This window comes from Zonotrichia leucophrys, chromosome 3, assembly GCF_028769735.1.
Source record: "Zonotrichia leucophrys gambelii isolate GWCS_2022_RI chromosome 3, RI_Zleu_2.0, whole genome shotgun sequence".
Classification (NCBI taxonomy): Eukaryota; Metazoa; Chordata; class Aves; order Passeriformes; family Passerellidae; genus Zonotrichia; species Zonotrichia leucophrys.
The window spans coordinates 84,224,961-84,242,925 of record NC_088172.1 but is presented as its reverse complement, the minus strand read 5'-3'; the positions used below and the strand labels follow the sequence as shown (position 1 = coordinate 84,242,925).

The 17,965-nt window shown below is 38.8% G+C and overlaps 1 protein-coding gene across 1 annotated transcript in view; it reads right to left on the bottom strand.

Annotated features, from left to right (window-relative positions):
* Positions 1 to 17,965, bottom strand: part of PPP2R5A (protein phosphatase 2 regulatory subunit B'alpha) — a 42,521-nt gene continuing 24,556 nt past the window's right edge. The window contains exons 4-13 of the mRNA XM_064709073.1: positions 14,060 to 14,152; positions 12,003 to 12,133; positions 11,740 to 11,799; positions 10,429 to 10,537; positions 8,062 to 8,115; positions 4,944 to 4,994; positions 4,116 to 4,235; positions 3,900 to 4,027; positions 1,740 to 1,841; positions 1 to 1,248 (exon numbers count right to left, since the gene is read on the bottom strand). Coding sequence (XP_064565143.1) covers positions 1,116 to 1,248; positions 1,740 to 1,841; positions 3,900 to 4,027; positions 4,116 to 4,235; positions 4,944 to 4,994; positions 8,062 to 8,115; positions 10,429 to 10,537; positions 11,740 to 11,799; positions 12,003 to 12,133; positions 14,060 to 14,152 — 981 coding nt within the window. The 3' untranslated portion in view covers positions 1 to 1,115. The remainder of the gene's footprint in view (positions 1,249 to 1,739; positions 1,842 to 3,899; positions 4,028 to 4,115; positions 4,236 to 4,943; positions 4,995 to 8,061; positions 8,116 to 10,428; positions 10,538 to 11,739; positions 11,800 to 12,002; positions 12,134 to 14,059; positions 14,153 to 17,965) is intronic.

The following is a 17,965-nucleotide window of genomic DNA, read 5'->3' as shown; positions in this document are numbered from 1 at the left end:
TACAAACATAAAGACTTTATTGAATGCTGCTCAATTCCCCAAAGATCTTTCATTACAAAATTTTTCCACACAACTGCAGTTTAAGAGATTGGAATGGTACTCTGATAAAAGATGTGAAAAAATACTTGATCAAGTAAACAGACAAGACTTCTATTGTCAACTTTCCACCTTTAAAAAACACTGCATTTTCTTTAAAGAAAACAAGGAGTAATTTCTTGACAGTCTTCCCTCCTTACTTAAAAAAAAAAAAAATACTAATGCCAATTTTGGTCTCATTCTTCAGTCCATGAGATGCTAATCCCACTGCAGAAAGACCCAAGATGAATCTCTCTTGGAGACTGCAGCTCTCTGGAGGGTCCTTGGCTGATGAGGAGCATCATTGATGGGCTCTCCAGAGGAAGCTCCATCCTCAGCTGTAGCAGGAGGAAATCCCTAACTAGCCCAGGACCCCAGAGGCAGCAGCAATGGGGCAGAGGCCCTGGCCACCCCAACCTTTTGCAGCTGATTCTCTCCCTGCCTTCTTTCTGACATGAGCATTGTGTAAATCTGACTCTGAATCCAATCAGAATTGATTTCCTTTTGATTCTGATCCAATCAGAATCAAAAGGACAGCTCTGTATCCGAGTTCCTCTCAGAGCTGTCAGGGGCATGTACTGAGTATCTCAGGTTACTGGGAACGTACCTTGGTTTTATTTGAGAAAATACAGCACAACTAGAAGCCTTTTCTATCATCTTAACCAAAGTATGCAGCAATGTGAAAAGCACATATAAAACAAGGAAAAATGTGTACGTAGCAAACTATACCACCTATGTGCAACACAATCAAAAATTCAAGTCATAATTCTCACCACTCCCGTAATTATTTCACTCATTAAGGATGAAAACTCAGTTCTATGAAACATTGGAAGTGACAGTATATCAATAATTAGACAAATTTACAATATGTTGTGGTAATGACATCACTTAATTGCTGTATTTAAACTCAAATCTTTACATTTGCCAGAGAAAAAAGTTGGCTGTTTCCATTATACTGATGAGGTTTCTTTTGCAAATCCTTATATATTTCAAAAGGGTACAAAAAAAGAATGTCTGCCGAGTAGAGGTGGTCATTTCTTTTATTTGGCACTTGTGTTGTGTGCATTGAGCACGGTGTGAGTGCTGTTCTGCTTTTCTGCCATCGCCTTCTTAAGCTTTAACTCCTCCAACCTTCTCCACAACTCTTCACGTTCCAATTCTTTCTTTTTCTCTCTGAAGAAAGAAAAGAGTGAAAGATCAATTTCAGATGTGTTTTAAGCACAATCTGGAGACACGGTGACTTTAAAGTATTAGTAGATGCAAGTCACAGTTAAGTTTTTCTCCAAAGCCATTTTTAGAGGCAATTACAGTTTCCTCAGTTAAAAAGAGAGGACAGCAAATAAGTAATGGTGAGTGGTGAAACTGTACCTTTGCTCCAGCAAATGCAGACAATTGCTGTAGGGTGGCTTTGCACAGCTGGCTGCTGCTTTAAGGAGGTTTTTTATCACATGCATGCAAATTCAGGGACTGAGCATCTTTGTGAGGGAGGAGCAGAGCTGCAGGAGGGGAGCTGCCCTCCTGTCCCTCGCTGGGCTCAGCTCCCCCAGGGCACTGCCTCACTCAGGGGACAGCCAGCAGCAAACAGCTCCAGCACAGAGCACAGCAACGGCCACAGTGACAGCCTGGACACGGTCACCACTGGGGGCTGGGGAGAGGCTCAGTACCTTTGCCTTTCTGCTTTGTACGAGCTCGTGAGCTCATCAAAGAGCTTGCCATTCATTTCCATCAGGGTTTTCAGCACGTTGTACACCAGTGCCACAATGGTTCTGCAACACAAGGAGCACAGCCATGAGATCTACTAAGTGATAAAAACAAGCATTTGATTTCTCTTTTGGATTCCAAGCTTCTTATTCAATATACTGCTGTAAGGTCAGGGAGTTTCTGAAACAAAATCCTCTCCATTTTATTAATTTACAGAGGAAATTATAGTATAGTTAAACATTTTTTGAAATGGCTATTTAATCTTAAATGCCTGACTTCTGTAATTGCACAGGATATAATTATTCATGCTGTGGCTGTACTTTAAAGCCATTCAATTATGTGATCCTTTAATAAACCGAGTTTTAACAACAACTCTAACATTTGAGCAATGAAATATGAGAGTCTAGAAAAAGAAAACTTCTGGCTTGTAGCTTCAAGAAGGCAGCAGATAAACCACAGGCTTAGTGTGGTTTAGCACACAAAGCTCTCCTAGCAGTGTTTCTGGGCAGCAGGAGTCCTGCTAGAGAACGAGAATCAAGAACATCAGACAATGGATTTGGGTACCTCAGTTTCCTTAAGAAGCTTGAGCAACACTGGCTGTGTGTTACATGGCTGCCTGTATTCCTGCACTATCCTTCTTCTTGTGTAAGTATTCACATTTCAATAAACCATCTTAAATGTTATCTCCTTTAAACCTACTCATCTTTATACAAAGAAATAAAAAACCAATACAGTTAAACATTAAAATGCCTGTCATTAAGCTTAACCACTAAGCAAAAAGCAGGTAAACTGCCTTTTCTGTTTTCTCCCTCACTAGCAGTTCCCACTGACTGCAAAGCTGCAGCCCTGTGACCTTGAAAGAGGAGTCAAAAACCCCAAGGAAATAACCAAAGAGCCAGGTTTGCCTTTTCAGTGCACTCTGTCCATCGTGGTGGCACTAGGAAATCTCCCAGCTGTTCTTGAGAACCTTGTGCTCATTCCATTCAAAATGCAGAGCATCCTTTGCCTGTTTATACACTTATTTTTTAAATTTGATTTTTTTATACCCTGGCTTTCATGTGGTTTGAGGTCAAAAGCTTGTTTAAAGTTTTGGTTTTCTGAGAGGAAAAGTTGGATTTTGAGCAAGGAGTCCCTATCAGACAACCAGATGGATAAAAGTATGTTTTGCTGCCCTCCAAAACAGATTAGAATCAAAGGATTATACTTTCTTCCCCAAACTTCCTTGTCTCAAGTAGGCAATTATCCTGTGTCTTCCACTTCCTTCATAAAGGGCAACTTCTGCCTGCAGAGAAGAAAGAGGGACATCCTCCAAACTTGTTGAGGTCCCATATACACTGATGCTCCAAGGACTATTCCCCAGGTTTACATTCAGTCTCAGCTGCTGTGTTTGCAGCTAGACACAGCATCTAGATAAACCCAGAATAATTGCAAAGCCTCCAAAGGCTTAAAACAGGACTTGTGTTTTACTGCAGGGCTGTGGGGGGCTCCTGCTCACCCTGGCTTTTGCCTGTAGAAACTTTATATTCTGCACACTACCTTGCAGCTTAATTCAGGGTGCTGGCACCAGCAAGCTTTGCTTTGCCGTATTTCAGTACCATTACTGCTTCTTTCAAACACAGAAATACCAATATTTAACTTTATATCTCATTTCTCATCCTACCATCCTTCACAAGGGTTGCTATTCTCTGATAGGATCTTTTCCTCTTCTTATCTCACTGATCAGCAATAAACATTTGTGAAGACACAGAGAGCTTTATTCATCTGAAGTATTAAAGGACAGCAAAGCACAAACAGAAGCAACCCTTGGAAATGGTTCTGGCCTAAGTAGCATTAATTTGCATTTTGAACTAACACAAAGGATCAGATGTGATTACAGTATAAAAATCATCATCCAATTTCCTCACACTTTTTCAGTAAATTTCAGGTCTCCATCGTAACAGTGCAGAACAGTGAAAAAACAACACAGCTGAAAGTGACACTTGATTTAATACCCAGAATGTCCACCCCAATGGATTTCATCTCATTTAAGTAAAAATGAAGTCACATTTACAAGCTCCCAGTCCAAACCTGAAACAGGGGACAATTTATTTATGGTGCTACAGATAAAGTGAAAAGTTACATACGGATTCCAGTGTTCTTTGGAGATCTTGTACAAACTGCCAAACATAATTGGTAGAATTTTATCAATGTTCTCCTCAATCAGGCTAAGAATATATTCATTATTCCAGAAGTACAAAGCTCTTTCTGCAACCTGAAACACAAAGTTAAGGGTTCATAACAACCATAAAATGAGTTACCATGAGGTTTGCTTGGGGTTTTTATACTTTTTTTTTATTTACCTGAAAATGTGAACTTGACACACTCTTGGATATTTGCTTAAATAAAGGCTCTTCTATTTTTTTGAATTGTGTTGGTTCTATAACATCTAAGATTTCTTCAATTTCACCTAAAAACATTACCTGTTAGTTTAGAAAGGAAAAAAAGGATGAGAATGTTTTATATCACCATTGTAAACAGAAGCAAACAAAATACAGTTTATACATTAGTCATGAACCCTGCAAAGAGCACTGTTTGTCATTACAAGGCATTTGGACATTCACAGGGGTTTTTTGCAGCCTAAAAGAAATCAATCACTCTCAGCTAACAGGTTACAGCTCTCCTCTTGGACTTCCTTTGTGTAAATACTGAATACTTCACCAAACTGCTTCTGCAGAAAATGGGATTTTACAGTTACAAAATAAAAAAAAATTAGGACATCTTATTTCAAGAATGGATGCAGAGATTATCAGAGATCACCAAAGTAGCTTTTAAAGTGATAAGCAGTTAATTCCCATATAAAATTGTAACCAGCAGAACTCTGGGTAGCTGGCACAGAAAAATTTATCATCACTTGCAGAAAAAGAGACAACAGTGTTCAGGGACCCACTTTTAAAGAGTTTTTGGGGATGGAATCTGGTGGGATAAATCAAACTCCTGGTTTTCAAACTCATTTTAACTACATAGAAGACACCAGACTGTGTCACATGACAAAGGTGAATGCCTCAAGAAGCTTCAAGAACTGCAAGTTTTCTGCAAGATCTCTTGAAGAGCACAGCAGAGAGGTTTGTGAATGTGCCCCACGAGATTTTACATCACAGCAGACACCAGAAATGAGACACAAAACCAACCTCTTTCTGACTGCATGTTTTTGGCCAAAATTTGAGCAATCCTCTGATTACCTATATGAAAAACACAAACATGTTAAAGCAGAACAAGTTTCTACTACATACTAGATAAGGAAAAAAAAAGTACTGGTTTGCTTTTCCTTATTCAGAGGTTCAATGAAAACTGAATAAACATCATTGAAATGTTTGTCTTGTTTAGGTTATCAGAATAGCTCAGATTATCAGGATAGCCCCCTATTGCTTTGTGTGCCTGTGATTATCCGTTCACACTCTGCCCCACCCCAGTACTCACACGAATTGACAGGATGCTGATCACATCAAAGCATCACAAAGTGAAGTTAAACTCCCTGTAGCTAAATCTCACAGAATATTTTTTTTTTGTCTTCTACTCATCCATACTTTGGGGAGCACCTGCCTTGGCATCAAAGGTTTGAAGCCTGAGAGGAAACAATAAATGCTGACAGGGCTCTAGAGAGGAGCCATGGCCTCCAACTCTTCCTTTTCTCTGCCACAATTTGACATGTTAGACTGGAAACTCAAGTAAGAAAGATGTGAACTTACAGAGAAAATGTATTCTAGTAGCTACATTTGAAACTACCTTACACAAGACTGGAAAAACAAAACCTTTGGGAAAATTAATTGGAAAGTACAGCCCCCAAGAGGAATGGAGGGAATACAGCATAGAAAGGCTGGAGGCATTTTTCCTAGAAATAAACATCTCACATGGCATCTAAATTACAAAATTAATTATGGCTTTAAAAAAAAAAAAGACAAAAAAAAGCTGCAACTGTATTCCAGAAGCAGAAACATTCTTAGAGCCTTATAAACTTTCATTCTGAAGAAAGGACTTCTAATTTTTATGATACAACAGCACCTAACTGATCATATCCAAAGGGAAAACTTACTCAATTATTTAAATACCTTCCATATTTGCTTTTTGTCATGTTGATTTTTTTCCTTCAGTTTTCCAGCTGGCTGCTTTATTAACAACTACATGGACCATCAAAAGTGGCTTTCCAGAGAAATAAGTTAAGACTCAAGTGCACTGTCCAGCACAAATTACTGCAAGAATTTTTAAATATATTTTGCTAGACAAGAGACCCATATTCCCAACTTGATAAAGAAATAACCTGTTCTGAGTGTAACAGTGCACACCTCAACAAGACACCTATTCCTTGCTCCTCCTTGGAGTGTCAGGTTCCAGCCCGACTGTGTCTTTATATTAAAAAGCTGATACCTGCACATTCATGTTCATGGATTGCTGCTTTCACTACACAAGGTCAATATTCTTCCCTGAGCTGCAGGATTCCCATGAATTGGGTTACAAGTGTAGGCACCTGCTGGAAAACTGAACTCATGCACCAGGACTGCACATTTAGCCTGATTTCCTCCATGTAAAGGCCATTGCACTCAGCAGGGTTAGGTAACAAACTCCTCTTGTCAGCTCTGCAAACATCAGGACTGACCTGAGGCAGACTACCATGGCTACAAGAGCCTGGATTGAATGTCCTCCAAACTGACCCTGAGTGACAATCCCTGCCAGAAAAATAACAGTAAGGTATGTGTGAAGACAGCCTTCTGATGGAGTTCTTAAAATATTACTTGACCTAAAGCCAAGAAAAATTTCCAATGCTATCTCATCAGTTGACCCAAATTTTAACATTTACTTTTCAAGCATTTCAGAAAGTTTCTTAAAGCTTCGATTCTTATCTTACTAACTTTAATTCCTTTATAAAACAACTTTTACTACACACCAGAGTTACAACCAAGGCAGTGAATCTGCAGTGAGTTCTTGTGTCTTCTCCAGCCTGAAGTCACCTTGAACTGATTGAGAAGCAGCCACAATTGCATAGACCATGGTCCAGATGAGGCTCAGAACTGCTTTGTGGCACTGCTCCAAAGCCCTGCCAAGTTTGGGCTTGGGTCCTGCCCCAACTTCTGTGAATTTGTGTCAGGAAGTTCTGACCTTGTCACGTTGTCACCTCACTCAATCTTGCAGGTTTTTATGTAACACTCCACGTTCTCTGCTCACATGTCAGCTTTGACTGTCAAAATGCCTGGGCTGTTTCCTCACTTGGCTTAAGGAATACAGGTTACACAATTCCCTTCTCCTCTCCCTGTCTCACAAAATAAACTAACTGACCAGTGTGGCTGGGAACATTGCAGCACAGGGGGAGAAAGATGCTTCAAGCACACAAGGCAAATCCATAGACACGAATAACTGGTCAGCTGAAATGGCTGTGCAGAAAACAAGCTTCCTGAAAGGGCACTCAGTCAAGATCAATTATTTGATCTTATTTTCCCAAAGCTGTTTATCTTTTTTTTTTTTTTTTTTTTTTTTTTTACAGAAGAAAATTTAGGTCTTGCATAGGGTCTTCATTTTTCTGTCACAGAAGAGGTGAAGTATGTAAATACCAACATAGCCCTGATGGAGATATTCCTGATTGTCCAACTAAAAGCAGTTTCTTTTGCAGCTGGCCTGACATCAGTTGTGTCCTCAGGAGCTGCTGCAGTGCCCTGAGCCCCTGCTCTCCATGGCTCTGCCAAAGCTGAGCACAAACCCTTTCCAGTTGAGCTGTCAATGTGCCACAGGAGACTCACTCTGGCAAAAGGCACAGATGCCTCAAGCACCTGAGTTTGGCTGCCAAGAGGCACCCCAGGAACTGAAGAGGATGGACAGAAACACCACATTTGGAATTTCAGAGTTCTTTCTGTCTAAATGAAGCGCTGTTATTCTTTTCAACCTTTATTTCGGGATTGTTTATTCCCTAAAATATTTCAACGTTATGCATGGGCTAAGCAGAAGCAATCTGTACCAAAACCATTGAAATTTTAGTTTTTATGAGGAGCGAATACAGTCATGACATGCTTTCTAATTTGGGGTAGTCTGGTTGATACCAGAAGCTCAAACTTGTAGTTAAATCTGTGCTCTATCTTGGCTCTATCTTTCAAACTCAGAATGTTCTTAACTATTCTAGATTTCATTTCCAGCCCCCCAAAAAATTCCTACCTCTCCATGTTTAATCAGGATAACACAGCACTGCTGCACAATTCAACAGGTTACACTGCAATATTTAATTGAAATTAAAAATAGAAAGACATCCAACTGAAAAACACTTACAGGCTCTGTTAAAGTTGTGTCTTTTTCCAGGAACTGTACAACACAATAGGCAAGCTGGAATGTAAGTCATATGGTTATTTAGTTTAAGCAGACACTGTTTGGACATTGCAGCACTACTAAATATCACAACTTCTAATGGAAGCACTTCAGATCATGGGGGGAACCCAACCCAAGACACCCCTACACAGCCCGTTCATATTAGTCCAAACTAAACAAAACAGCAATTAAAGCAGCAAGATATACAGGCCTGCTCGATCTTAAAAAAACTTCCTGCATACCAAAAATCATCTTTTCTTTTCAACCTAGAAAATTATTTTTAAGCTTGGCAGATATTTCCCTAACTCAGATCCCATATCCAAACAGATTTTTCTTAACATCAACCCCTGTGTTAACAATACAAAGCTATCACTTTCAAACATCTATTTTGGGGTAAAAAAGGCCACACTTCCAGTAAAAGCCAAGCTGTGACACAGGTTTGACTGAGCACACATTGCTCAGGTGACATCGAGAGCACACAGCATCCAGTGGTAAATTACAAGTGAAAGAATTTGAGCCTATTCCAAGGCCACAGGAGATGAGGCAGCTGCTGCCCAGCTGAGTGTCCTGTCCCAGTGCAGCAATGGCCAACAAGTGCCCGGGGAAAGGGGGAAGGAGTGGGAATTAGCATGTGATTAAGGCACCAGCAGTGCTCTCCCAGCCTCTCCTGCTTTTGTTGGGGCCTGCCCAGGCCAAGGATATTTAGTGTTATATAATCACTTAGAGTTTAGTTACTGAGCACACAGTTGAGTAAGTAAACCACCATCCCATGCAGAAACCATACAATAATGCTATTGCTGAACTAGTTACAATCTTCCTTAGATTCCATTAAGACTGATTTTTAAAAGTCACAGTATTTCACAATATAGAGCAGAGACAAAAATTATGCAATAGGCATTACATTTCAATACTCAGGATGCTTGGATTTAAGCAGCACCTTTCTTTTTTTTATTGTGCCAAAGCAGATAATTACAATGCTGTAATTGCAACAGGTCTAATTTCTTTCTTTTGCCCTTAGGCTACTGATGCATTTGTATAGACTCAAAAAATAATAAATGTCACACATTAATCTCCCAAATCCCATTATATGTGTACATTCAGTGCAGTAATGCTCTACTGCTCAAAGACACAAAGACCCAAGCTCAGCTCATCTTCAAGGCTTTAACTTTTAAGGGTAGGCTCTACTTCACTCAGCACCAAAGCAACCAGGCCACTTGGGATTGCAGAGCAGATTTAGCACTGGCTCAGCCCTTTGGGATAAAATGAAACACACTGTGCTGTGTGTGCACCTGGCACCAGAGTTTTATGAAGGGACAGTTTTCCTGGTCAGCAGGAAAAATGTGACTTTCAGGTACAGCTGAATTAACAGGGCCATTTCAGTACCATGAGCTGAATTGAATGTATCCCAGAAAAAGGGGGAGCTTGCTGCACTGATCTGCCAGTGAGAACACCTTTGGGAGGTTTCATGGAAGAGCAAGGCAATAAACAACAAAGATAAGTGATTTGCTTAATTTAAAACTTCATATGAGAATTAGGAATTGAGTGAGCTCTTCACTTGATCCTGTTTATAGGCTATACAGTCACAATGATTTCACTTTAATTAGAAACTCATTTCCTTGTGCCTTCAGACTGTATGGAGCTCTATTAGTGAGCTAAGTTAAAAATCAAGTTTTAATTAGCCACAGCAGAATTCCTTCCAAATTTGCATCAACCATATTCAATACTTGTAGTGCCATATGTCTGGAGAGGATACAGATTATTCCTCAAATGAAATGCTGAATGTCTGTGGCAAGTCTGAGAACCCAAGTCAGCTGAAGAACTGCAGCATTCTGACAGCGTGTCATGCATCTACATAATTCCTGCCTGAGCCACAGAGCTGCTGTGCACTTCTGCTATTTATAAATGGCAACAACATTCTCCCTCCCAGCCCATCACTGGTGCAGCTTTAGAAAGAAAAAAACAATTCTGAAATAAATACCTGGCCATACCCAAGGTTCCTTTACACACAGCATTTAAGTTACAGAAAGGAAATGACAACAGCACAAGGCCCTGGGATTAAATGAAGCTTAAAGTGTGACAAGACTACAAGGAAAAAAGCTCCAACTTCAGTTGATACATCTTTGACTCACTGGTACATTCTTTCACTTGTAATACATGCCAAATATTATCTCAAAATTAACATTTAGATATAAGATCTGGAAGACTTTTTCTAAAAGTGACTGAATTGGCAAATATTTTGGAATATTGATATTATAACACATAGTGCTTTAAACTTCATTTCAAATGTAAATACAAAAACCCCACCACTCTTAAAAATAGGCAAAAGCTTACCTGTGCATGAAACAAAGCTAATCCCTTTGCAGTATGCATGGGAATCAGAACTTTCATAAGGAACTGTTTGTGTTCTGCTTTCAGTGGCAGTGCAAAACCATTGATAATACTGAAAACATGAATAAGCAGGATTTATTTTTATTAAAAAAATAATTTTTTTCCCAGCAAGTCAAGAATTTCTGTAAGTTCAACTGAAACTCCATTCCTGATTCAGTTTTTAAACCCGATTATTTTGAAGCCATAAAATACCTCAACATGTGCACAACCTTTGAAATGCTGCTATAATGAGAGTTTAGACTCTTGGTAAGGAATACCAGAGAACCATACTAGAAGCTAAATAATACCCATTAGATGAGCTGAAGTATTTTCATCATCCATTAAATAAAATCATCTACAGTAAGTCCTGCTGTCTAATTGCAAAGCTTAGACAGATGTATCAGGAAGCTGATCATGTCACCCACCATCACTAGCAACATGCAGAGAAAAAAGACTATGCAATTTTAATAGTGCACTTAAAGCACTTGTTTTGAGATTGTTGAATAATCTTTGCCTTCAAAAATAAAGTTTAAAAGTTGTCTCTGATTCAGTCCTCTTATATTTAAGAGTTGATGAGCTATAGACAAGAAAAAAGTCCTTCAGGAAAAGGTTAGTTTCTATTGCCCCTTACATTTTAGGTAAATCTGAGAAAATAATGGGATCCCTATCATTTGATTTTTCATGAAAATTTATTCCACAATAGCTTCACCATATTTATATTTTTAGTTAGACCAATAATACAATGTTCTACTGTGAAATGTGTGACAGTTTTGGAAAGGCAGTAAAAAAACTAGCAGAGAAAAACCTCAAAGTCAAATTGAAGTTAGTGAAATGACATTCAAAAAAAAGGTAACTAAAAAACCCCTAGCACTTACAAGGCTTTCCTGAACAGAACTGAAGGAAAACCAGCGTGCTGAAGATTAAAACATTTCATTCAGCATGAGGGCAAAAGCCAACACTCATTTTCTGAATCAAAGAGCAAGTCATCCATCAGGCAGAAGATAAGCAAGAGTAGATAGGTCTGACAAACAAGGACCCTTGAGAAGCATTTTTTGCCTGTCATCTTTAAAACTTGCACTGAAAAAAGAGTAATTTTTTCTGAGTCCTAATTTGATATTCATGTGGTAACCCAGACAGCATTAGATTATCAGTGACTGCACTTCATCACTCGTTACTGTAATAATTCTCTTCCTCCCTCTCCATTCCCAAAGCACAAAAGCTGAAGCAAACATTCACAATAATGTTTTATATTTTTCTGTGTGAAATCAAACTTACCTTCCTAATATCTCAAGGAGTTCAGCAACACCATTGAAGTGCTCTGTTTCATATATAAACCTGTTACCAACAAAGACAACCATCAAGATTTGCCACAGAGGCTCAGAGATTCCAAAGAAAACTTTTACTAAGCTTCAAATACTTGAAAGCAAGATCACAGACCAAACACAGGTCTTTCTTTTCAAGAATAAATCACTGTAGACCCAGACTGTGAAGGCAAGATAAAATATTCCTCAACCTAGTCACACACATACACAGCATACCTGAGGAAAATGTTGTTTATCTGTTTCCTGATGAATGCTCTTAAACCGAGGAATTTTCCATAAATTCTATGGAGAACTGTCTTTAGAAAATCACGTTCTCGTGGGTCTTCACTGTCAAAGAGCTCCAACAACTTTAAAAATGAAATAGAAATGTATTACTTTTGAAAGACTTAAGATTTTGGTTTGAATTTTATCTTTTGTTTTGAATTTTCCCTTTAATTTGCAAGTTTACATTAGGAAAAAAATAGAATCAGTTTAACTGGACTTTTTTTTATATGTCAATAGTAGATTTTCAAAATTACATTTTTAATGAAGTTGGTTTTTTTTTCTAATAAAATCATCAACTTCAATTCTTTCCTGCGTACAACAGACACTGAAGTCATTCCAGTAACTGTTATACTATCAAAATGAAAATGCAATTGCAAACATGAGATTATCAAACTGTAGATAAGTGGTTTACACTTGTTATTTAAGAAACCAGAATTAATCAAATCCATGTCCTATATTTACAATTTCATAATTAAAGTCCTTTACTGCTTATCTCAAAACTTGCATCTTGATGGCCAAACAAAAGCATTCCTATACAAGAAATTTTACAATTAAGGAGGGGGCCATGGAATAAGCACAAGATATGTAATTACTAACCAATTCCCCATTAATACAGACTAAATGCTGCAGGAGACAACAAAACTTTCCACAAACTTTTACCTTGTAGAAAGTCTTTCAAGGATACAGAAAAGACCAGGCTCACTCCAAGACATTAAAAAATACTCCAATCATGTTACAGACCATAATTTTTGTTGGTTTTTTTAACCCTGCATGGCCAAGCAACAGCATATTCAGAAAAGTTAGCTGCCTTGAGCAAGTCAGTGGCAGCTCAAGCAGAGTCTCCTGCTCAGGTCTGAGCTTAGGTATGTCTGTACCAAGCAGCACAAGGGACTGGAAACAGCTGTTCAGGAACTTGGTTCAGGCTCACTTCAATTTTATATTTAGCAGGAATTTCTCAGGGTCACTACTCCACGTTTTTTCCCATATATAGCTAGCTGTTGGTTGCATTGTCTCTATCTTGTACTCCAGAGAAAGATCAAGTGAAATGTCAGGAACAAACTCTGCAATGCTGCTCTCAAGGACCACAGGTCAGTTTGTAAAGTGGACACCCATAGCAAATAGCTCACCAGCAGCCTCAGGCTTAAATTTTGTGTGTAAGTTGAATAAAACTGAGAAGAAAACACATATACAACAACAGCAGAACCAATTAAGTGGAAATTAAATGAAGATAGGGAGGGAAAGCATCCACCTCGTGGTTTTACTTTTCCTTGCTGTATTGTGAAGGCCTGCCAGCATTCACTCCTCTGATACTGAGCAAACAAGTACTTTGACAAACAAAATTTGGCAAACACACATTTCAACACAGTGAAAAAATCCCCAGTGAATTCACCTCGAACCAAAAACAGTTATTGCATTCCACACTGTAATTCTCTAAGAAGTTATATCTAATATGAAATCTCACTTCATTTTCTTGCTCATAGTTGCTTTGCATGGTAAAGCATGACCTTCTTAAGTAATTTCTTACTTGATTTTCCTTCTGTGGTTAATACACAACAGTAAAGAGAATTACACTACCTAGGCACAAGTAAGGAGGTATTGAAACATATTTCATGTACAATGAGTGCATGAACTTTTTACAAGAAAAAAGCTTGCTGTAAGTTTTCCCATGGTAAAAAAAATTTAAAAAACAATCATAGAAGGATTACAAAAATATAATTACCACATTGTTCATTTGGCTGGAATTAAGTTACAAACCATGAAAAACAGAACTTTACAAATCTCAAAAATCTTACATTGCAAAGCATTGAGGTTGGTATCTGAAAACAAAGTGTTCCTGAATTTACTAAATACATATAGCCCCTGTGGTATGATGTGCTGTTTATTTAGTGTTTGGCACCAAACCACTGCTGCAGCAACTGAAATTTACCCTGTGTCAGCAGGAAAGCTGATGATTTAACTTCCAGAGGTGATCTTTAAATGCCACTTTCAACTTTCCCAGTCCCCCTTACCTGCTGTACAAATCTCTGGTCAATGTATCGCTTCGCAATGCTGGGCTGAAAATCCGGGCTCTCCAAAAACCTCAGGAAAAACTCATACACCAGCTACAAACGCGGAAATGAAAATTCCAGTTAGTAAGTACACCACAACACAGATCTCAGCCTTGTCACCACCACCAAAGGCTGTGGCACTACTCACATGCTCAGAAAGCACAAAAGGAATCAAAGCCTAACACATCACTGCTTAACCACAGCTCCAACTGGAATTTACTGAAATAACTACAGTAAGTACCCAGAACACTTTAATTCCCAGAAGAGTCAAAGCTTAATAAATAATCTACTGAAAATACCACTAGTGGACAAAAAACAAGTTGTAAATGTTACATTCCTGCCATGTTAAGAACTTATTATGCAGAAATAGGTTACCAAACATGAGCAGCACTGAGAGTTAAATCAAATGCTCTAACATTACATAATTCCTTAAAGAGATGAAGAAACATCTCCTAAGTGTACCTGAAATTAAGTTTTGACCACAAACTCTGAAAAAGAAAAGTTGTATTAAAACACCTGAATGAATTCACAGAAACTGAAAGAATTCAGATTAAAATTAGGCTTCTATATCCTGGAAACTCGTTTGTAGCATATTATTTCTACTTAGTTCAAGTTCCTATTTGCTACAACAATCCCACAATGCCCAGAGATAAAAATCCTGACAAGAGCTAGAGCTAGCAGAGAGTGGCATGAAGAGGCCAGAGCCCCAGTCCCACACTTTGGGGTTCATCAGAAGTCCAAGACAAAACACTGCACTTGTGTAACAATGGCAGATTAATAAAGTACACAGAAGGCACCTCTTCTCTAAGACAGAACTGAAAGATGCCTTATGTTTAGATTCCATTCAGAGCTATTCATGTTCTCAATGCCTATTTCATAACTCCATATAATTAAACAGCTGATTAGTAATAACACTACAATGCAATTTAGGTACATAATGCCAACACTGACTGGGCTTCTAAATAAAACCCATGCAGAGCTGTGCTCATACTCAAAGGCATGAATTTCAACTATTACCACTCTGAGGACTTAACTAAACTGAGAGCCAACACCTGAGTAATTCATAATTATAATTAGGAAGCTCACTTCAGAAAAATGCATGACAGTAGGTACTTTTATGTAGAACATTTGAGCTGACAGTTACTTATGCATAGCCTCAAGGAGGGTGTGCTGTATCTGCAAAGCAGAGGCTCAGAAACTCAAGCTACCATTCCCTTTGTCCCTCTCTGACAGACTGCAAGAAGAGCTTTTCATATCAGTAGTTTACACAGAATAACAGGATTGTTAGGGTTGGGAGGGATCTCTGGGAATCATCTAGTCCAACCTCCTTCCAACCCAAAACATGCCCATTCTACTGATCTTTTTCAAATTAGCAACCAGATAAATCTGTATAGAAATGTGCAACATATGGCCAGAGGGACGTTATATAGCACAGCCTCATAGGGATTAATTTTGGAATTTCATTTAATTCAAGATTTCTGTAATAAATTCCTATATGAATTATTTTTGTCAGTGACAACAGTAAAGAACAGCCATGTGCGATAACTGCCACAATATTAGAAGCTACCACCAGGGGGAAAAATAGAAAATAAAAGTTTCTATAAAATAGAAAATAAATGCTACCCACAAGAAAGGACAAGTTGACCCTGAAGCTCTGGAAGAATAAATACGGAATGAAACTCAAAGATTGCAAAGTCACAGCTGGAGTTCCAAGAAAAAGCTCTACTGAGCATTTGCAAGCCCTAAAGCCGAGAAAGGGTTAACCATAGGATGATTCAGATCCATCCTCACAATGAAGCTATGGAAGTGACAGATGAAATCCAAGGATATGCCAGGAAGATACTGACAGCACAGACAGAGATGCACAGACCTACATGTGCTGAGGAAATTGATTACAACCTGGAAGGATACAGAGAAAGAGCCACCAGAATTGCCATGGGATAGAACACTTTCTAAGAGTGAACACTACATTGGCATATTTTGTTTTCCCTAAAGGACAGGGGAGGAAGGATAATTACAGCTTCTTTCCATAAACAGATATACTGACTGTAATAGACATCAAGCAGATGAACTAAGTGAAAAGCACAATGCTGCAACATCTTGTAATAAGATGTCCAAGATTAAATGCAGGATATCAACTGGGTATGGTATCAAACTTTGGAAATCCTTGTGAGATACATGAAAGCCTCCTTATCCAGGGCATTTCAGGAATCAAGCTGCAGTGGCCATTTCTGGGTAAGTCAAACTCTCCCTTCTCCTGTATGCTAATGTTTGTAAACTTAAAAGCACAACAACAATCCAACTAGGGGCACCAGAACAGATTCTGGCCACAGCAGATCCTACCTAAAGAGACAGGCATGCTCAGCTTTCTTAAACAGAAACATTACTTTTGGAAATACTAGATCAGGGGAAAGATATTGGATTTAGTATTTTTTGTTCTCAAAACTGGTCTGCTTGGGCCAAAGGGCTATGAAATACAACTCCCAATGCTTTAGTGATTCAGTCTTGCAGGGATCACTAGAATATTATTGCTTTAAACCAGCAATTCCACCAACTCTGCAACTCCCTGAGCTTCAAAATGTTTTAAATGGATGGTTTTAAATGCCAACCTGTTCAACCTACTGTGGCTGTTACAAACCATCTTGAGCTCTGCTTTAAAGCAACATCCTTCAAGTGCCACTCATTTTACTGAAGGTCTGGAGTCTTTTGTTGTGGCTACACACACTGGTAACTTACTAAGCAATTATGTCAACAGATTCAAGCAGAGAAGAGGTTCAGATTTTTTTTCTTTCCTCTCCCAGAAAACTGGCTACCTGACTGCCAGATCAGGATGGAATTTGGAATTTGTTTGTAATTGATCTGCCACAAATCACAGCCACACCTTCCCTCCTTAAGCAGTCCTTTCGACAATGCCAAAAATAAAAGTGTATTTTGCTGGGGAGGAGAATGGTTGTGTACAGATTTTATTCCACACACAAAATCTGACATTTCCAGCAGCTTTGTGCTCCTGAAGGGCAATGAGCAAATTATCCAACTCAGTATTCCATGGTCCAGTAGCACATCAACTGTAAAAGGACAGAGTGGGAAACACAAACTCTTTCCACTGTGCTGCAAGGAGTGATCTGTTCCAAGGCAGGATGAACAACAGACACGGGAGAGGGAAATTCACAGCCAGGAACCAGACAGCCTGGCAAAAATTCCCTGAGAAGACAGCAAGGGATAAACCTGAAAATACTGTTTCAAATAATACCACAGGCTACAAACCTCTTTCAATTCCTCCCAGGCAAGCCCAAGGCACAAGTGAACTGATCACAAAGTCCACAGGCCCTTTTCTATGAGCAGGACTAGAGTTTGATTATGGGCTAAAGTGAACTGAGCTGGCATTTACACATTTTACCTCTGAGACACAGGTATTTAGCAGTCAGCTGGTGCTGCTGCTGACTACCGGAGACATTTGTTTAGCTCTTGCACCCTCCCACCCAACAAAGCCAAGCCTCTGATCCAGCTCATTTACAGCCACTTCACCTACAAATTAGAATCAGCCATATATAAGAAAATAATTATTACAGCCTTTAACCTGCAGAGTTATTTTCTGTGATAACTTAATTCTTGTTTGGTTTAAGTGTGAAATGCTATGCTGAATACATACCTTTTAGAGTCAATATTAGAAGCCTAGTTTTTAAATAAGAGTTTTAAAATAAGAGCATTTGTGGATGCATTAGAACTGTAATGTTATAGGGGCAGAGGAGCATTTCAGCTCTTGAGAGGAGAGAGCAAATGGTGTGCAGATGTGCAGCAGCTTAACCTACCACTGCCAGGAGTTGCTACTTCACTTTTCTTTAACAGATACTACTTAAATTCAGCAAT